General features: G+C 39.7%; 1 protein-coding gene and 1 non-coding gene across 2 annotated transcripts in view; one reads left to right on the top strand and one right to left on the bottom strand.

The window, feature by feature from the left end:
- The window catches only part of HMG20A (high mobility group 20A), a 48,199-nt gene extending 41,132 nt beyond the window's left edge, over positions 1–7,067 (bottom strand). Inside the window, exon 1 of the mRNA XM_049778225.1 lies at positions 6,978–7,067. Coding sequence (XP_049634182.1) covers positions 6,978–7,066 — 89 coding nt within the window. The 5' untranslated portion in view covers position 7,067. The remainder of the gene's footprint in view (positions 1–6,977) is intronic.
- An 8,547-nt stretch (positions 7,068–15,614) lies between these two features.
- Positions 15,615–15,748, top strand: LOC126032238 (small nucleolar RNA SNORA51). Its single transcript, XR_007503833.1, has one exon. It is a non-coding gene; the product is annotated as a small nucleolar RNA SNORA51 (small nucleolar RNA).
- The last annotated feature ends 6,934 nt before the right edge of the window (positions 15,749–22,682 follow it).

Genomic DNA, 22,682 nt, shown 5'->3' with positions numbered 1-22,682 from the left:
GCCTTCTAGTTTATGGAAAGCAATATGGATATTCCTCCAAAAACTGGAGATCGAGCTCCCATACGACCCAGCTATACCACTCCTAGAAATATACCCTAGGAACACAAAAACACAATACAAAAATCCCTTCCTTACACCTATATTCATTGCAGCACTATTTACCATAGCAAGACTCTGGAAACAGCCAAGATACCCTTCAACAGATGAATGGCTAAAGAAACTGTGGTACATATACACAATGGAATATTATGCAGCCGTCAGGAGAGATGAAGTCATGAAATTTTCCTATACATGGATGTACATGGAATATATTATGCTAAGTGAAATAAGTCAGAGAGAGAGAGAGAAAGACGCAGAATGGTTTCACTCATCTATGGGTTTTAAGAAAAATGAAAGACATTCTTGCAATAATAACTTTCAGACACAAAAGAGAAAAGAGCTGCAAGTTCCAGCTCACCTCATGAGGCTCACCACAAACAGGGATGAGTTTAGTTAGAGAAATAACTACGTTTTGAACTATCCTAATAAAGAGAATGTACGAGGGAAATAGAAAGCCTGTCTAGAGTACAGGCGGGGGTTGGGTGGGGAGGAGGGAGATTTGGGACATTGGTGATGGGAATGTTGCACTGGTGATGGGTGGTGTTCTTTACATGACTGAAACCCAAACACAATCATGTATGTAATAAAGTTGTTTAATTAAAAAAAAAGAGTAAGTATTAGAAGACTTCAGCTTACACATGATTTAGGAGAGAATATTGTTACAGAAGCTGGGGCTGGAGAGAGAGCATGGAGGTAAGGCATTTGCCTTTCATGCAGAAGGTCATTGGTTTGAATCCCATATGGTCCCCTGATCCTGCCAGGAGCAATTTCTGAGCGTGGAGGCAGGAGTAGCCCCTGAGCACTGCAGGATGTGACCCAAAAACCAAAAACCAAAAAAAAAAAAAAAAAAAGAAGCTAAGGCAGGGAGACTTTAAAAAAAGTGGTAAGATTGCAGATGTCGAATAAGTATATGCTAAACTTGGAGTATTAAGGGCTGATGGCAATACTAATTAACACAGTACAGTGGAATTAAGGCAATAAAAATAATACAGAGTAGGGGCTGGAGAGATAGCACAGCGGGTAGTGCGTTTGTCTTAGATGCAAAAGGACGGTGGTTCAAATTGTGGCATCCCATATGGTCCCCCGAACCTGCCAGGAGCGGAGCATAGAGCCAGTTACTACTCTTGAGCACTGCCAGGTATGACTCAAAAACCAAAAACCAAAACAAAACAAAACAAAAAACCAAAATAAAACAAACAAAAAATCCCTAGAGGACTGAGAAATAAATTAATACTGGTATAGATCATCTTGGAAATAAAAATGTATACTTTCCTGAATCTTTCTAGAGAACATAATGGATGATTTTAAAAAGGGGATTCTTTTTTTTTTTTTTTTGGTTTTTGGGCCACACCCTGTGACGCTCAGGGGTTACTCCTGGCTATGCGCTCAGAAGTCGCTCCTGGCTTGGGGGACCATATGGGACGCCGGGGGATCGAACCGCGGTCCGTCCTAGGCTAGCGCAGGCAAGGCAGGCACCTTACCTCTAGCGCCACCGCCCGGCCCCAAAAGGGGATTCTTATATTGTTGAAGTTCTTAAGAAAATTAATGCGGGCCGGAGAGATAGCATGAAGGTAAGGCGTTTGCCTTTCATGCAGAAGGTCATCGGTTCGAATCCCGGCGTCCCATATGGTCCCCCGTGCCTGCCGGGAGCAATTTCTGAGCATGGAGCCAGGAGTGGCCCCTGAGCACTGCCAGGTGTGACCCAAAAACCACAAAAAAAAAAAAAAAAGAAAATTAATGCATATATGAACTCAATACCAATAGTGCCCTGTGGAACAAAGTGCCAGTAGAGAGCCAGTGTGGATTTTACTATTTTTTCCCCCAAATACTTCAATCATTTTGGGTGTTAGGAAACTTGTTCTTTCAATATCATTCTCATTTCAATGATGACATCAATTTTTAAATACTAATTTTTGAACATCCTATTTTAGTAACATATTAGCATAAATTTGGTGAAGTGTACCAATCCTGACACCCTGGCTGAAATGAACAGGAATAAGAAGGGAGTGACCAAAGGTGTCAAATACCATGAATATGATGTAAAAAAAGGAAGGGTTAAGGGGCTTCTGTTTCTATGAATGAATAGTCTATACCCTTGTCTGAAAGCCAGTAACCCTTCTATTTGTGCCTCAGGTCCCACATGCTTAAACAGGTTTCCAACAATTTTGCCTTCCTTTAATTTCCTTCAGGTTAGCCTCTTCAGGATTCAAACGTGGCATTATTACAAGTATCTTAAAGTGAATCAAAACATTCTCTGGATCCCATTTCAATAGCTGTTTATACTTATTGACTCAACTGCTCATAAAGAAAAGAATTGTTTATGCTTACATCCTTGCACATGGGAGGCCCTGGTTTTTATCCCAGGCAACACACACACACACACACACACACACACACACACACACACACACACACACACACACACACACACACACACACACCCCTTATCTTCAGTTTCTCTCCACTCATTTCATTTATCTTTCTCTGTTCCCACTCCCTTTTTTTTGGGGGGGGGGGGAAGGGCACACAGGAAGTGCTACACACACACACACACACACACACACACAAAACACCTTATCTTCAGTTTCTCTACACACACACACACACACACACACACACACACACACACACACACCCCTTATCTTCAGTTTCTCTCCACTCATTTCATTTATCTTTCTCTGCTCCCACTCCCTTTTTTTGGGGGGGGGGAAGGGCACACAGGAAGTGCTACACACACACACACACACACACACACACACACACACACACAACACCTTATCTTCAGTTTCTCTCCACACATTTCATTTATCTTTCTCTGCTCCCACTCCCTTTTTTGGGGGGGCGGAAGGGCACACAGGAAGTGTTATGGGATACTCCCAGTTCATTAATAGGGAGTTGTTCCCAGTGGCGCTTGAGGAAACATGTGGTGCCTGGGATCAAACTCAGTCCTCCTTGAGCTATCTCTAGGGCCCATCTTTCATTCTCTCTCAAACCCAACACAAAGGATTTTTGCTTAGAACTCCTATCAAGTCACCAATGATCGCCACTTGAATCCAAAATCATTTATCAGTCTTAATCTAAAATTTTGACATGTTCACAATATACTGATGTTTTACATATTAGCTACATATTGAAGATTGTCAAGTTTTATCCTAGTGGGCTGGAGTGATAGAACAGCGGGAGGGCATTTGCCTTGCATGCTGCTGACCTAGAACAGACCCGGGTTCTATCCCTGGCATCCTGATTGGTCCCCCGAGCCTGCCAGAAGCAATTTCTGAGGGCAGAGCCAGGAGTAATCCCTGAGCACAGCTGGGTATGGCCCCCCCCCCCCAAAAAAAAAAGTTCTTTCTCCTAGTGTGAACTTGAATATCAGGCTGCTGATTTGCAATCTCTACTGATATCTAATACATACCTCAAATTTAAAATCTTCATAACTGAGTTCATAAATCTTTTCTGACCACTCAGTTTACTATCTAAATCACTGGCAATTATGTCTATATCCATTCTGTTTTATTGGACTTTTGAGTTGTCTTTGCTTTTCTTTTACCTTCTCACATCTTACTTGACCTTTCAGATAAATCCTGTTTGGTTTGCTTTCAAAATATATCTAGAACACTATTCATTAATTATCTTAAAAATCCATTCCAATTAGATGTGTACTACTACCACCACCACCACCACTACTAATCCATAAAAATTTTGTTGTCAAAGTCATTAGTAATCTTCTTCAGGTCTTTATCTCTCACCTGAATTATTTTGGGTTCCTAATTGGTCTCTAGCTACTGTCAATTTCCTTTACTCTGTTCTTAATATAAAAGCCATTAGGAACTTTTTTTTTGGGGGGGGGACACACCTGATGGTGCTCTGGGACTACATATAGTGCTGGGATTTGAACCATTTTTGTGGCTTCAGCTGTATATGATCCAAGGGCCTTAATCTCTGAACTATTTCTTCAGCCTACTACAAGGAGCATAATAAAAAATAAGTCACATATTGTTCTATTCAAAATCCTCTAGTTGCTTCCCCACCCCAGTTAGAGTAAATAGTAAAAAAAGTGCTTGTTATAGGGCCGGAGTGGTGGCACAAGTGGTAGGGTGTCTGCCTTGCACGCGCTAACCTAGGACGGACCACTGTTTAATCCTCTGGTGTCCCAAATGGTCCCCTAAGCCAGGAGCAATTTCTGAGTGCAGAGCCAGGAGTAACCCCTGAGCATCACCGAGTGTGGCCCAAAAACCAAATAAAAACCCAAAAGCTGCTCGCTCTGAACTATGAGATTGTACAAAATCTACTTATTGTTATTCAATCTGTATGGATTTCACACCAATAAGCACTGGCTTTGGGAAGCTTATTACATGGAAAGTCTCTGGCCTTAACTCAAGACTTACTCTAGGCAATTTCTAAGTACTTTACAGTTTGAGAAAGACTAATGTATCCCTCTATTATGTCTCCACATAGTCTACAGTCTACTCTGATTCAGCCATAATGGCCTAAAGGCTATTACGAAAAGGTAAAACCCCCTTCATTTAGAACTTTCACATCACTCTTCCTTCAGCCCAGGCTACTCTACTCAGATAATTGCATATTAGTTACCCTCTTCGTTCAGATTCAAGTCACTTTCTCATCGTAGTCTTTCTGAGCCATCTTATCTACAACCAGGACTTCAAAGACGGCATAGAGGGTTGGGTGCTTGCTTTGTACATAGCTGACCCAGGTTTGATTGCTGGCACCACATACAGTTCCCAGGGCACTGCCAAGAGTGATTCCTGAGCACAGAGTCAAAAGTAAGCCCTGACTCAGCTGACCATGATATCAGAGCCCCCAAAAGAAAAATAATAAATAGATAAAATAGCACTCAGACTCTTCCCATACCTCTTCCCTGTTCAACTGATAGATAGTTCTTTTATTTATTTATTTTGGATCACACATGGTGGCGCTCAGGGGTTACTCCTGGCTCTGCGCTCAGAAATCGCTCCTGGCAGGTATGGGGGACCATATGGGGATCGAACCGAGGTCCATCTGGGGTTGGCTGAGTGCAAGGCCAATGCCCTACTGCTGTGCCATCACTCCAGTCCATGACAGATAGTTCTTATCAGTGTACCACGCATTTTATTTTATTTGGTTTCTGGGCCACACCCGGCGACACTCAGAGGTTACTCCTAGCTATGTGCTCAGAAATTGCTCCTGGCTTGGGGGACCATATGAGATGCCGGGGATCGAACCATGGTCCATCCTAGGTTAGCGCGTGCAAGGCAAACGCCCTACTGCTTGTGCCTCTGCTCCGGCCCCTATGTTTTAAGTATATTATATGACTTCTCTGGTAAAATATGAACTCTATGGCAGATGTGATTTTCATGTTTGCTCGTTTCTTGTTTGTTTTTTGTTTTCTTTTGTTTTTGGGCCACACCCAGCGTTGCTCAGGGGTTACTCCTGGCTGTCTGCTCAGAAATAGCTCCTGGCAGGCACCAGGGGACCATATGGGACACCGGGATTCGAACCAACCACCTTAGGTCCTGGGTCGGCTGCTTGCAAGGCAAACACCGCTGTGCTATCTCTCCAGGCCCTTTACTATTTTTTTTGTTTGTTTTTTGTTTTCTTTTGTTTTTGGGCCACACCCAGCGTTGCTCAGGGGTTACTCCTGGCTGTCTGCTCAGAAATAGCTCCTGGCAGTTTGCTCCTTTCTTAATATCTATTACTTAAAACAGTATCTGCTGCATAGTTCATACTCAAAATAATTATTATTAAATGAGTTCGACTCAATAACGAGGCAGCCTTTAGAAAAATCTTAAAGAACAGCTTTATCTGAATACCAAGGTCAAATTGTAGATATCAATGAGGACTGAAATGAATGTGAGAGAAAGAAACCATTGCAAAATGTAGTCTATTTTTAAAGAGCTCTAAAGAATATTAAAATAATTCATCTTAGGGATTAGCTAGCACTTTAATCTACTGGCGAATATATTTCTTCCTTGGCAAATAACTTCTAAATATAGAAAAAGATAAAAACTCAAGTGGAATAGAAATTTTCAAGCAAAGGAAGATTTGCTTTTAGTCCTTTTCTATATTCTTTTATCTGTCAAAAAAAAGGGAGAGGGGCTGGAGCAGTGGTGCAGTGGTAAGGGCATTTGCCTTGCACGGCTAACTGCGGTTCGATCCCCAGGCGTCCCCTATGGTCCCCCAAGCCAGGAGCGATTTCTGAGCACATAGCCAGGAGTAATTCCTGAGTGTCACTGGGTGTGACCCCAAAACTAAAAACAAACAAACAAAAAACTAAAGTTAGCTAATGCTCCTAGACTCTCGGAAAAAATATTACAAAGTGTGATAAAAAAGATTGTGGGTTGGCAGACATTTAGTTTAATGGGCCAAAGCATAAGCTTTACTTGTAGTGGTCCAGGTTTGGTCCCTTGTACTGCACAGTACCCTGAATACTGCTGAAAGTGAACTGAAAGTGGACACTGTAAGGTATGGTCTAGAAACCAAAGCTCCAAACTCCCTAAAGAAAAACCAACCCTAGACTTTGGGGGAAAATATTTTTTATTATCAGTGGCAATTCAAACAGGAAGTGCATCTGATTTTCAGAGCTAGTCCTGTGGTCAATATTTCCTTAATAATGACGATGTGATTGTCTTATGCAGACTCACTGAAATCTGCTTGGTTCAACGCATTGCTGCTCTGGGCTTAGAGGAATAAGAGCAGAGCAAATGCCAGCTGAAAGAAGATTACAAAGGAGCTGACAATGTGCTCACTTTCTTGACTAAATCCAACAACCACTCTTTCTAATCTATCATCCAAAGCTGCCTCTTTGGTATCTCGTATTATTGTTAGCAGCCTTGACTGTTTAGAAGTCTAGGTAAAGAATCAGTCCCGAAGCAGCTGCTTACCCAGTTGTGGCCAGATCGTTACTCTCCTTGCAGCCATCCTCATCTGCAAAAAGGGGAGGCAGGGTAGAAGTGGTCATCAAGGTGTCCATCTTTCTGAATCGAAGAAAGAAGGAAAAAAAACATTAGGTTAATTAGTTCCAGCTCAAATTCTTCAAAAACTAACCAGCTTTTCATGACTTAATCACATCAGGAACAGAGCAGAAATTGTCCAAATATTTTCTTGACTAGGACACATTCATTTAAATTATATGGCTAAGAGACTTTTAATCCTCCTGATCTTATCAATTTTCAACAACTGAGGCTTGTTGAGACATTCAATTTTTTTTTCAGAATTTTTATTCAGAATGTGTTTAGGAATATTCCTAGGGCCGGAGAGATAGCATGGAGGTGGGGCATTTGCCTTGCATGCAGAAGGACGATTGTTCAAATCCAGGCATCCCATATGGTCTCCCGAGCCTGCCAGGAGTGATTTCTGAGCATAAAGCCAGGAGTAACCTCTGAGCGCTGCCGGGCATGACCCAAAAACCAAAAAAGAATATTCCTTAGGGGTCAGAGCAATAGCACAGCGTTTGCCTTACATGCAGCTGACCCAGGACACATGGTGGTTCGAATCCCAGCATCCCATATGGTTTTCTAAGCCTGCCAGGGGCTATTTCTGAGGGCAGAGCCAGGAGTAAACCCCTGTGCACCGCCAGGTATTGACCACCCCCTCCCAAAAAACCCCACCAAAATATAAAAAGAATATTCTTTCTTTTTTATTATTATTTTTTTATTCTTTATTTTCTATAAAAATTGTTAAGAAGAGTAATTCAATTCAGAAGTGTTGCCAACCTGAGCAAGTTATTTAACCTCTGAGATAGAATTCTGCCATTTTTGGCTTAACCCACAGGGTTATTGAGAAGGATTAACCTGAAAGTGCTTTGTAAACAGAGAAAGGGTAAAGGTGGTAAAGTGCTGTGAGTTTAATAATACTGATGTACAAAAAGAAAGGTATTATTGCTACAGAATTGCCAGTCTTGGTCCTAGATGAATCATCCCTAGATTAAATGATGACAAACTGAGTCCCCCAAAAGGAAATAATGCAAAGGAAGTGGAGGCTGAAGGCCTACTGATGTGGTTCTGAGATAAAGAAACCACACTTCCAGGTCAGAAATAGGTTCCGAAGCTCTGCTATGACCAACTACGGAAATAGCATGCACCTGGGTACGGGAAACAACTAAGCTTAATTGCAGAAAACAAATAAATCACAAGAACTTGAGGTCATCAGACTGAAAGGATAAAAGGACAAAGTGAAAAGAGGGTAATTTCATTTAGCATATCACTACACAGAATGACTTTTCCCTTTCAAGACTTAGCACCAAGGGCTTCACCCATATAACTAAAAGCAGCCTTCCATTCATCAGGAAAGCGATATTCAAACAAAACACTCAATAGTGACCCCAAACACTAACCACTTAAAACGAACTGTAAACCACTCAAGAGAAAAGAGTGCCTCCATCAAGTGGGAGAATTGCGAGGCAAATTATGAGAATTCACTTAGGAGCTCCCTCAGCAGTTATTTCAGGTGCCGCTGTAGTTGCAGCTTTGAGACACAGCGAAACAATCAATTAAGAGGAAAGCACAGCAAGCCAGGCAGAGTAGAGACGATTCATCCTACCAAGGTGGAAACAGAAGAAAGTGCAGATGACAGTGAAACCATATTCTAATCTTCAAGAGAGTTATTTCCCAATTTACTTCCCAATTGGGAATCTGAGATTTTATTATTTACTCTTTATTTTCTTGTTTTCCCTTCTAGATTTGTTATTTAGCAAACCATGTTCTATAAATAGCTTAATGTGAAAAACTGCGGTTCTAAGCTATTAAGTAATCTTTTATAGTAGTTGGTAGAAAATGGAAGAAAGGAATCTTGTACAACCACAGAGTAAAAGCATATTCCATGTACATGCATGTCAACTCTTCAATTCCTTAAAGTGGGGGGCCTAAGACTGTGATCAAATAAGCATTGTAAAATTCCAGTTTAAATGTTTCTTAGAATAATCCTGATAAAAATATAATTGTCTTAATTCTATTTTTTTTTGAATGCTGAAATCTTATCCTACCTCATCATTTTTTCTTTGTATATGAAATAACGTTACTAGACTACAGCTTTTGTTTGTTTGTTTTTTTGTTTTTGGGTCACACCCGGCAGTGCTCAGAAATCGCTTCTAGCAGCACGGGGGACCTTATGGGATGCCGGGATTTGAACCACCATCCGTCCTAGGTCGGCTGCATGCAAGGCAAACGTCCTGCTGCTGTTATTGCTCTGGCCCTGCTACAGTACAGTGTTGTTTTTGTTTTTGTTTTTTTTTGGGTCACACCCGGCAGTGCTCAGAGGTTACTCCTGGCCCTAAGCTCAGAAATTGCTCCTGGTGGGCTCAGGCGACCAAATGGGGACGCTGGGATTCAAACCACCGGCATTCTGCATGGGAGGCAAACGCCTTACCTCCATGCTATCTCTCCAGCCCCTAGAGTACAGTTTTATGCCAAAGTATCTATTGTAGTAGGCATCAGTTACGAAGGTGTTTTTTTTCTTTTTAGAGTTTTTGCTTTAATTCCCTTTTTATACACAAACCAGACTAGTGCTGAGGTTTTCAGGATTGCTAACTTTACCAAAAGACAACTACTTAGAGGTCCAAACCAAAAACCAGTAAGCAAACATTCATAGCTCAAAGGGTTTGTGTACATACATGTCTTATAAAAGACACTGCATGGTTCTCTCTCTGAGCATCTCTAGGAATGCCTCCCAAGCGCTGAGCCAGAAAAGCCTGAGTACTACTGGATCTGGCCCCCAAATAAAATAAATGCCGAAGAATTTAGCCCAAACTTCAAAAGGACTCATGTAATTATTTCCTTCTAAAAGTCTCTAGAGAAAAGTGACCTTTTAGGAACCTCAAGATTTGAGACATTTGGCATCTCTCTCACACTTAAAAAGGAAATATTTTCTGGCGAGAGACAAAGTTTTTTCTCCCCTTAAATTCCCTATGCCAACATGACCCCCAAGAGTCTAGATACCGTTAATCATTTTTTAAATACAGGGAGGCAGCTGGACAACACAGCCTAACAACATATAAACAGATCATATAAACAAAGGAAGTTCAGAGAACACATGTTTCTTGCCTTTTTTCTTCCCCCCTCTAAGTTTGTTTTCCTAAACCCATATGCTTCAAACATATTTTCTCTAGTTTTACCAAGTAGCCAGGCCCTAAGAAATGAGTAATAAGTGGGTGGGAGGTTAAGGGGCCAAGATCAATAAAAGAAGGAAATGAGGAAAATGTCCAGCGAAACCTGCAGGCCTCTAAATAAGAAATAAGCCCTACTCCTTGGAAAATAGAACGATTTCCAAGAATATGGCTGAGACCCTGCTACTCTCATATGGTCTGTAAGGGGGTGACTCAAACTGAATCATGGCTAGTAAGTCACTGGTTGCCAAAAGTGCTTCAGCACTGCATCTGCGCCTGATAATATCCCAGTACTTACTACAGAGGTCAAGATGAACTCGGAAATTCTATACAAACCATTCAAAATATGCAGTGAATGTTGCTCTGGTAAAGAAAAGACAAGACATATGTACACAGGCAAAGCAATGCACAAATTTTGTTCTCCGTTGCAGTTTATATCAATAAGTATATCAAGAAGATGTTTGCTTGCAGAAGGTATTTGGCCAATGAGGGGTCTACCCGGGGATCTAAAAAGATGGTATTGCATTAGGCCTGACACTTTGAACCAGGCTTGACTTAGATGTGGAATCCAAAAACTTCCTCCTAATACCAACCACTCACCGCAAAACATTATACACAAAACCAAGTGCTACCTTAAGATAACTGTATGAAAATTATATTAAATGAGATACTTTTTGGCAAATCAACACATTCTTTTCCGTAGTTAATACAGTGAACCAAATCATAAGTAGTATATTATTGAAGTTTTGCAAAAACAAGGAAATTAGATTCAGCTAAAGGACTATTCCTCAATTAGGATTGTCCTAGTAACCTTTTTCAATAATCTCAACAATTGTTAGAATTGTTTTGGAAACTTAACTTGTACTTCTATTTTCCTGGGGTTAGCCCTTCTCTTACTTTATGTACTTTAGTCCCATTTCATGAAATCTGGGAAAGGAATTTATCATATTCCCCACTACCTTTCCCCAAGCATACACCTCAGTTGAGAGATTCTGCCTTCATTTTCCACCCTATAGTCCTTAAGCAAACTTATCCCAGTTTTAGGGCCAAGGTTCAATGTCCCTGCAACAAGCATACACTTCCAATCGCTTTAAAAATTTTGCCACTGGGGCATACCAACCTCAAATTCAAAAATCTCTACCTACTATATTCTATAATTTCTTCCCTTTCAATCACTCTTACTACAAATAACCTTGATATTGATACTTTATTTGATACTTAATTTCTCCTTTTTTGTCCATGGCTACATTTCAAACATTCTTTACTTTGCATTTAATGTCTCAATTCCTTTGCTTTGTTTGTCTTCTATATCCTAAATCTTGGCCAATTCTAATTTTTTTGCTCAAGATGGTAAGAAAAAAAAAGCCCCACAAAATAAAAAATGCTATTGAAAAACTGTTATCCAACCACAAATAAATCCTTAAAGATCTCAGAAATTATTCTACATGTTCTGAGTATATTTTCCATTTGTTACATGGTTTTGCAAAACTTTTCATTAACTTAAAACCCTATGCACCCAAAGCATCCAGTTTGGCCAAATTATTCACACTTACATCCCTGACTCAGATTAAAGGTCATCCTAATTCACTTAAAAATCAAAACCAAGGGGCCGGCGAGGTGGCGCTGGAGATAAGGTGCCTGCCTTGCAAGCGCTAGCCAAGGAAGGACCGCAGTTCGATCCCCCCGCGTCCCAAATGGTCCCCCCAAGCCAGGGGCAATTTCTGAGCGCTTAGCCAGGAGTAACCCCTGAGCATCAAACGGGTGTGGCCGAAAAACCAAAAAAAAAAAAAAAAGAAGAAAAAAAAAGAAAAAAAAATCAAAACCAAACCATATGTGGACTTAGAGTGATAATGTGGTGGGTAGGGCATATGTTTTGCATGCAGCTGGTCCAAGTTAGATGTTAGATCTCCAGCACCCACATGGTCTCCTGAGCACTGCTAGACATAATTCCTGAATACAGAATTAGGAGTAACCCTGAGCATCACCAGGTGTGGTGCAAAAACAAAAACATTATGACTCAAGTACCTATTAAAAATTAACAATTCAGGGGCCAGAGTGGTGGCACAAGCTGTAGGGTGTTTGCCTTGCACGCACTAACGTAGGATGGACCGCGGTTAAAAAAAAAAAAGAATATTATGCTAAAGCTTCAGGAAATAAATTAAAAATAAACATTCTTGGGGCCGGAGAGATAGCATGGAGGTAAGGCGTTTGCCTTTCATGCAGGAGGTCATCGGTTCGAATCCCGGCGTCCCATATGGTCCCCCGTGCCTGCCAGGAGCAATTTCTGAGCCTGGAGCCAGGAATAACCCCTGAGCACTGCCGGGTGTGACCCAAAAACCACAAAAAAAAATAAAAAATAAAAATAAAAAAAAAATAAACATTCTTAAAAATTAAGAAAATATTTAAAAGAAGTCAGACCTCTTCCCACCTCACCCACATACCTTATTTAATGGAAATTTTCTACAGAAACAATGCAATGTAAAAGAGTTAACTACAGTATTTCTAGTGTTGAGAGAAAAAAGCTCCAACAACCTAAATGCGTGCACTATGAAATTAGCTTACAAAAGTGAGGGGAACATACTTACAGAAAAAAATTAAATGAAAAGAACTTGTGTTTAGTAGTGCTGCCTTGCATAAAGTGTTAAAAAATGTTCTTCAGAGAGAAGAAAACAATACAGACCAAATTTTCAGATCTATATAAAGGAAAAGTCTTAGAAAATGAGATAAGTGAAAGCAAAATAAAAGCTTTTCTTCTTAGGGACAACAATTGACACAAATAATAGCAAAGTATTTTTAATTGGGCCGGAGACCTAGCTTGGAGGTAAGGTGTTTGCCTTTCATGCAGAAGGACGATGGTTCGAATCCCGGCATCTCATAAGTGCCTGCCAGGGGCGATTTCAGAGCATGGAGCCAGGAGTAACCCCTGAGTGCTGCCGGGTGACCCAAAAACAAAAACAAAAAAACAAAAACAAAACAAAACAAAAAAGAGATACTGTACAATGACATAGAACAATTTTGGGGCCGGGAAGGTGGCACTAGAGGTAAGGTGTCTACCTTGCAAGCGCTAGCGTAGGACGGACCGCAGTTCGATCCCCCGGCGTCCCATATGGTCCCCCCAAGCCAGGGGTGATTTCTGAGCGCATAGCCAGGAGTAACTCCTGAGTGCCAAATGGGTGTGGCCCAAAAACCAAAAACAAAAAACAAAAAAAACAACAAAAAAAGTGTTTTTAATTATGTGTTCTTAGATAATACATACATGCTTATGTATAAAGAAATGAATAACAGCAATATTACAAAGCATGAGGGAGGGGTTAATATAAAAATATACAAGGTGCTGACAGAATTTAATAAGAAAAAACATATGAACCAGAAAGATAGCATGGATTTGCCTTGCATGCAGAAGGAAGGTGGTTCGAATCCTGGCATCCCATATGGTCCCCCGAGCCTGCCAGGAGTGATTTCTGAGCGTAGAGCCAGGAGTAACCCCTGAGCGCTGCTGGGTGTGACCCAAAAAACCAAAATTAATAAATAAAGTAACCCCAACAAAAAATGGGGAGAAGACATGAACAGACATTTCCTCAAAAACAAACAAACAAACAAAAAAAAACAATAAATGGCCAAAAGACACATGAAAAAATGCTCTACATCACTAATCATCAGGGAGATGCAAATCAAAACTACCATGAGGTACTATCTCACACCACAGAGACTGGCACACATCACAAAGAACAAGAACAATCAGTACTGGCGGGGATGTGGAGAGAAAGGAACTCTTATTCACTGCTGGTGGGAATGCCGTCTACTCCAGCCTTTATGGAAAACAACAGGGAGATTCCTCCAAAACAAAAACAAACAAACAAACAAAAAACCAGAAAACAAAACTGGAAATTGAACACCCATATGATCCAGCTATTCCACTCCTAGGGATATACCCTAGGAACACAAAAATACAATTCAAAAATCCCTTCCTCACACTTATATTCATTGCAGCGCTATTTACAATAGCTGGACTCCGGAAACAACCAAGATGTCATTCAACAGATGAATGGCTAAAGAAATTGTGGTACATATACACAATGGAATATTATGCAGCTGTCAGGAAAGATGAAGTCATGAAATTTTCCTATACATGGAATCTATTATGCTGAATGAAATAAGTCAGAGGAAGAGAGATAGATGCAGAATAGTCTCACTCATCTATAGATTTAAAAAAAAATTAAAGACATTACTGTAATAAGGCCCAGAGACAATAGAATTAAGGGCTGGAAGGACTGGCTCAAATTTTAAGCTCACCACAAAGAGTGCTGAATGCTGTTAGGGAAATAACTACACTAACAACTAGATTGACAATGTTAAAGAATGAGAGATGTAGAATGCCTGTTCCGAATACAGGCAGGGGTGGGGGATAGGGGGGCACTGGTGGTGGGAATGTTGTACTGGTGAAGAGGGAGTATTCTCTTTATGACTGAAGCCTAACTACAAACATGCTTGCAATCATGGTGCTTAAATATTTATATAAAAAATGGAAAAAAAAAACAAAAACAAAGCATGAGGGAATGGAGTTATAGTTCAGTCATTAAGATAAACTTGCCGTGTATGTTCCATATGGTCCCCTGAGCACCACAAGGAGTAATTCCTAAGTGCAGAACCAGGAGTAAAGCCTGAATATCACCAGGTATGGCCACAAACAAACAAAATACAACGAAGGATGAAAAGTGAGCATTTGAAATAAGGTTCCTGAATTATCTATGACAATTATCTATAATATTTTATTTGAAAGTAGACATGCAATAGGTAAAAGAGTATATTAAAAATTCTAGGGAATTCTCACACCTATATTCACTGCAGTCTTGTTTACAATAGCCAGGCACTAGATACAGCCTAGGTGCCCCTCAATAGATGAATGGTTAAAGAAAGTATGGTGCATATACACAATGAAATATTATGCAGCCATCAGAAGAGATGCAGTCATGAAATTTTCCTATACATGGATGTATATGAAATCTATTATGCTGAGTGAAATAAGTCAGAGGGAGAGAGATAAACACAGAATGGTCTCCCTCATCTATGTGTTTTGAGAATAATGAAGAACATTTATGTAACGATTCTCAGAGACAAAATGAGACGGGAGGGTCCAGCTCCTGACATGAAGCTCACCACAGGGATCGTTTAGTGCAGTCACAGAAATAATTACACTGAGAACTATCATGACAAAATGTGGCTGAATGAGGGAAGTAGAAAGCCTGTCTAGAATACAGGCCGGTGTGGGGTGGGGAGGAAGGACACTTGGGATATTGGTCATGGGAATGTTGCACTGGTGAAGGATTATATATATATATATATATATATATATATATATATATATATATATATATATCAAAAAAAAAGAAAGAAAGAAAGAAAGAAAAGAAAAGATTAAGGCCTCCCAATTCTTACCACAGGCTATGTTCTTTACACTGACTGTATAGAAAGAGGAGGTAGAGTAAATGTATCCCTTATACACCTCAACACAGACCCTTTGCCTGGTCTGTATTGTGAATTGGGGACAAAAAAAATTCTAGGGAGCTGGGGCCAGAGAGATAGCACAGTGGTAAGGCATTTGCCTTGCAAGGTGGCCAGCCCCAGATGGACCTCGATTTGATTCCCGGCATCCCATATGGTCCCCCGAGCCTGCCAGGATCGATTTCCGAGTGTAGAGCCAGGAGTAATCCCTGATCGCTGCCGGGTGTGACCCCAAAACAAAAAACAAACAACCCCCCCCAAAAGAAGTAACCAACACAACAGACATCAATCCCACTTTATCAATTATCACCTTTAATATCAATGGTCTAAATACTGGTTTTGGCATGAATGGTCAAAGTGGATAAACATGTCTTAACCATATTCTATTAGAAAGCCACTTTAAACAGAAAGATAGGGCAGAGAATGGAAAATGATGGGAATGCCTATCAAGCTAACAACAAGCAAAACAGAGTGAGAGAAGACTTCTTTTTCCTTTGAGAGAAGACTTCTAAGCAAGGCAAGTTACCAGAAATAAAAAGGACATGTGTATATATATATATTTATATATATATATATACACACACATTACATTCACACAAATATATTACTATGCATATAATTATGTAATAATAGCACTCAGTATTCTATGAAGACAGTAATCCTTAATGTCTATACATCTAACAACAGAATGCCCAATATGTGAGGAAAAAAAAGACAGAAGTGCAAGAGAAATGATTATTGTTGGAGATTTTAATACTCCTCTGTCAGAAATAGATCCAGAAGGTAGAAAATCAGTAAGGACATAATTGAACTCAAGCGTACCATCAATTAACTGGATAGAATTGAAATCTGTGAGACTATTTCATTCAATTAAATAGCAGATTACATTCTTCTCAAACTCACATGGAACATTCATCAAGACAAAACCAATTCTGGACCATAAAATGTACCTTAACAAATTAAAAAATAAAAATTGTACAATATTTTTAATTAGACCAAAATGAAATAAAGCTAGAATTAGAATAAAGTTGGTGAATTCAAAAATACCTGAACATTAAACAACACACTTAAAAAATTACCTTGGTGCTGGATGAGGGTAGTTTGGACCATGCCCAGCAATGCCTAGGGCCCATTTCAGGCTCTATGCTCAGGAATAACCCTCAGTGGTGCTCTGAGTACAATTACACAGTGCTGAGGCTCAAAATGAGGTTACCCACAAGAAAGGCAAGGACCTTAATTCCTGTTCTATTTCTCTGGCCCAACAATACACCTTTAAGTAAAACACCAGTCATAAAAAAAAATCAGAGACAATAAAATAAAATAAAATAAAATAAAATTTAAAATATTTTCTGAGGTGTCAAAATAAAAAGCAGTGGTTTTTATGAATTTCATAAATTTATGGTATTAAATGTATATATTATAAAAGAAAAATCTAAAAATCAATAATATAAGCTTTCACTTTATAAGACTCGAAAATGAAGAGCAAATTAAATAAAAAGCAGGACTAGAGAGTACTGTCAGGAGAGACCTGAAGTGTAGAGCCAGGAGAAATCTGGTTCAAAACAAAGAAAAAGTAAGCAGGCAGGGATGGAAAGATACAGGACATAAGGCACTTGCCTTGCAAGAATGCTTCTGCACCACATATGATCCCCTGAGCACCATCAGAAGTCACTCCTGATCCCTGCCAGAAATAGTTTTTGAACACAGCAGGGTGTGGACCAATCCCTCTTCAAACCCCCCTCTCCCCGACAAAGTAAGCAGATGGGGGTGGGAGATAGTGCAAAAGTATGCAGCAGTCCTGGGTTTGATGCCTGGGAATGAATGGTCCCCAAACACTGCACCAAGGATATCTCCCTTACACCCATTCCCCCATAACAAAAACAAAAGAAGCAAATGAAAATGTCCAAACTCACAGAATAGATAATCTGAATAGATCTGTATCTATTAAAGTAACTAAATCAATAAATAATAACTCATCTCCCCATAAATAAATAAGGTTATTATATTAAAGAAACAGGTTCAGGTGGTTTTCCTGGAAAATTCTACCAGACACTTAAGGAAGGAATTATATGCATTCTCTACAATCTCTTAAGTAATTAATTCTTAATTCATTCTATGATGAATCTATGATCACCCTGACACCAAAGACATTATACATAAAAGAAAACTACAAAGCAATATGTTTCATGAATGTAGATGTAAAATCCTCAGCAAAATATTAGCTAGTAACTTGAATATATGTAGAAAAAGTGATATTTACCACCAAGTGACAGGTATTGCAAGTATGCAAGTCTAGTTCAACATTCAAAAATTAATACATAGGGGCCGGAGAGATAGCATGGAGGTAAGGCGTTTGCCTTTCATGCAGGAGGTCATCGGTTCGAATCCCGGTGTCCCATATGGTCCCCCGTGCCTGCCAGGAACAATTTCTGAGCCTGGAGCCAGGAATAATCTCTGAGCACTGCCGGGTGTGACCCAAAAACCACACAAAAAAAAAAAATTAATACATAGAGAAAATATATAGTTTTTTATTTTTTGGGGGGCCACACCTGGTGATGCTCAGGGGTTACTCTTGGCTATGTATTCAGAAATCGCCCCTGTCTTGGGGGACCATATGAGATGTTAGGGAATCAAACCGCGGTCTGTCCTAGGCTAGAGCACACAAGGCAAATGCCTTACTGCTTGAGCCACCAGTCAGGCCCCGAGATTACATAGTTTAAGGTGCTTACTTTGCATTCAACTGACCCCATTTAGATTCCTGGCACCTCGTGGTCTCCTGAATTCTGTCAAGAGTAATCCAATGCACAGAGCCAGAAATAGATTTCAAGCACTTCTGAGAGTAAGCAATTTCTCACCCCCAACAATGAATGTCATCCATTACATAAACAGAAAAAAAATCACAGAGAGGTAGAAAAAGCATTTGTAAATCCAACACCCATCCAGGATAATAACTCAGCCAACAAGCAGAGAGACAAATGTGAGTGCTCCAACTGATAAAGAATATGTACAAACGAAAATATGTACAAACAAACGAAAACAAACCCCCCTACAACCACATCACAATTCCCGTTGAGAAACTCAAGCTCTCGCTCCAGAAACAAAGCAAGGATAATCCTTTTCATTTCTGCTTTTTAATAAAAATAATGTCAAGATGTCATTTTTTCCAATTTAATCTATAGTCTCAATTCAATAAAAATTCCAGCAAATCATTTTTTAAATTATCAAGATGATTCAAAAAAGATAGATAGCAAACAGGCATATGGAAAGATGTTAATTATCATCATATGCTCGTAGTGGTTGAAAATTAAAGGGAGTTATCACTACATCCAATGGTGAAAATTCAAGCACTGACAGTACCAAATGCTGGCATGAATGTGGACCAAGAATGATCAGTAATTGCTGGTGGGAATGAATGCAGAATGGTAGTCACTATAGCTGTACATACCAAAAGTTTAACAAAAAACAGTTCACAATATTATCAGGAATTACATTCCTTGGTATTTAGCTGAATGCATGAAGCACGTTTATGCCTACACAAAAGCCTGAACATCAATGAACACTTTATCCATGTCAAAACTTGGGTGTAACAAAAATAACCTTTAACAGTTGAACATCTATTAAGAAAGCTGGGCATAGCTTGATTTGAGCCCCTGCACCGAATGGTTCCCTGAGCACCACAGACAAGTGACCCTCATGTACCACCGAAAAATGAAAACACAAAGCTAAATATTTTTGTAAACAAACAACAACAAAAACAAAATGGACAGGCAACCAGATAATGAAGTATTATTCAAGGTCAAGAAGAAATCAGTTAAAACCATGGAAAGACGAAACTGCATACTACAAGGAAGGAACCAACATGAAAAAGCTTACCCATTTTATAATTCCAGCCATGTCACAAACCCAAATATGGTACAAGTATGGAGACAGTGGTTGTTGGGGATATGGGAAGAGGCAAAGATACACAAGCAAAGCAGTGAAACTATTCTGTACAACACAAAATTGTGCATGCCTGTCAAATTCTACAGAAGGCATGCCAGCAGAAATATACCCTAATATTAGCTATAGGTTTGGTGATAGTTGTGTGATAAGGTGAACTCACTGAATATAACTGATGTAGCACATTGGGTGAGGGAATATTGAGAGGAGTAGAGAAGGTCCTATTTGTGTGCAGATGGAGATGAATAGTATGGATAAATATGGAAAAACTCACTTCTCACCTGATTTTTCTGTGAACCAAATCCTGCTGTAGCAAATAACAACATTTATTAATTAAAAAATTACCATATACTAGAATGTCATAATTTACAATGAGATAGAACTGATACAGATTTAGAAATAGTTCATATGCACACATAGACACACACACACACACACACAACTGAAGCAAGTGCATGCATGAAGACTCACCAGAGAAGAATCTACCAGCTGTGAGCATTTACTTCAGAGAGCTTAGCAGCATGTGGCTAATATTATCAATATCTTTTACAGAAGGAATAGGAACAACAGCTAGCTAATCCTACCAGGAAATTAACTGGGGTTCAACTGGGTAATATTTAGTTAAGAAATTCACCACAGGTTTTAATATGAGATAAGAGGGGAAAAGATAAGGGCATGTAATTTGGAAGCAATTAAATTGTGACTTTTTAGTGAGGTGAAGATAGGATGGGGGGATAATTAACAGTCTAAGGTTTATGGTTTCTACCAAAAAAAAGAGCATAAGGCAGCATGAGGTTGGGTGGAGTATGCTGAAAAAATAGTTTTCAGTTTCTGGAATAGAGAGAACAGGTTTCTATCACTATGACTATTATTAACTATAACTATGAATATAATTATGACTCCATCCCATCCTCTGCCCTTTCCTTTCTGTGGTGCTGTTGTGATAACTGGGGGTTAAGAACACACATATACACAACAGTCTGGGTTTCTTACTGTGAGCTGCACATGTTTGGTGCACACCTTACAACACCATTATGGTTCTGGTGCTTTCTGGGAGTTAAACACAGGCTATGGTGCTCGTATATCTTTAGTTTTGGTGCTCACTGAGGGTAACACGCTTTTAATTGGGGTGTGCCCTTCTTGGCTATGGAGGGCTGGACACTGTTTTAATGGGAGGATACTGTATTTGGTGTGTGCAGCTGGCACTGGAGATGGAACTCATGGACTGGCACCTGCAAGGCAAGCACTGTTTACTACTAAGGCATCCCAAGGCTCTATGACCGGTTTTTTGTTTGTTTGTTTGTTTTTGTTTTTGGAACACACCCGGCGTTGCTCAGGGGCTACTCCTGGCTGTCTGCTCAGAAATAGCTCCTGGCAGGCACGGGGGACCATATGGGACACCGGGATTCGAACCAACCACCTTTGGTCCTGGATCAGCTGCTTGCAAGGCAAACGCCGCCGTGCTATCTCTCCGGGCCCTTTATGACTGGTTTTTTAAAGAATGTTGAAAAACTAGGACCTAAACATTAGGAAATCTGATTCATTCAACAAATATCAACTGAGCAACGTCCTAGGTACTTTCCATACACTGTGGATACAGAAGAATTCAAAACGGAAAGATCCTTGCCCTCCTGGAATTCATAGTGCACTGGTACAGAGAAACACAAAACAAGATGACATTCATGTGAACAATGTTACAGATGCATAGAGTGATAAGCATTAGGCAAAAAAATGAAAAAGGAAAAGTGACTGGAAAGAACTCAGGGAAAAAGATCAATAAGTAGTTACCTATCCAATTAAGACCAGTCTTTGAACAAAGGAGTTAAAGTAATCCAACTGAATTTGACTTTACTTCCTTAACAATTTCCTGGGACACTGGCATATTATGAAGCAGTAAAAAGGGTGTGTATGAGGCAGAATGTGGGGTGAGGTTAGGGTGGGGCTGGGGTGATAGGTGAGGGAATTTGAAATAGAAGCCAGGAGAAACTTCACAAATTAGTAAATGAAGTTAGAGAGTTACCTAGGGCACCAGACTAAAGATTTGTAAGTCATAGCAAGGAAGGTGGCTTTATCTCTCAAGTGAGAAGCCACTGAAAGGATTTCAGCAGGTATTTGGATCTAAAATATTTTGAGGCTTGCTCTACATGCTGTCTAGATAAGAGATAAAAGGTGAAGAAAGTTAGGATGAAAGTCGCTGGAACACATGATGATGTAGTCAGGTTTCAGGAAATGTGTTGAAAGATGGGAAAAGTAGAAACAGAATCTGTAAACCGTGGCCTGGGAACCTATTTATTGTGGCCTCAGAACCTATTTAATGATAAAAGACAGCTGAGATGGAAAACGTACTATTTGTAATTGTTTTGAAGTTTAACATAGGTTTTCGTTTGGGGGTTGGGTGTACGGAAGAATCAATCCAGCTTCCAGTTACTACAAATACTTGTCGAGAGTATATTGCAACCAAAATTTGTGCTTGTTATTAAGTGATAAATATGGGTAAGTACGCTTTACAAAACTTTATAGTCTGGTCTGAAGGTACTGTTTTTAAATAACAGTGAAAAATGGGAATAGGCCTGAGTTAGAAACAAAAATAAACCTTATAGCTTGGTGGTATTTTTTCTTTTATTCTGGGTAACTGAGGTCATCCAAGGCAGTGTTAAAGAGGCCTGAGGACCACTCTTGGTGATATTTCACCAACTAGGCACAATGGCTTAATGTTTGCTTTCAGTGGTACTGGGACCACCTCAGCTCTTCAAGAATGCTCAGGAGTCAAAGCCATGACAGAGAATGAACCTGAATCTTTATGCATTCAAGGTACGTGCTCCTGACTCCTAAAATAGTTTCTGAGACCATTTATAATTTTTTAAATAATAGTTTTATAAATTTTAAAAACAGATTATTAGAAAAGAACTGGGAACCAGACAGTCTGACTATAGCACATTTTTATTTTCTCCTCCTGCAATGTAATATTGATGGGAACGTATTACCATTAGGACAGAAGATATTCTATGAGGGATAAAAACTAACCCTCAAACATTTAAAAATAGTA

This window comes from Suncus etruscus, chromosome 1, assembly GCF_024139225.1.
Source record: "Suncus etruscus isolate mSunEtr1 chromosome 1, mSunEtr1.pri.cur, whole genome shotgun sequence".
Taxonomy (NCBI): Eukaryota; Metazoa; Chordata; class Mammalia; order Eulipotyphla; family Soricidae; genus Suncus; species Suncus etruscus.
This window is presented reverse-complemented; position numbering and strand designations above follow the sequence as displayed.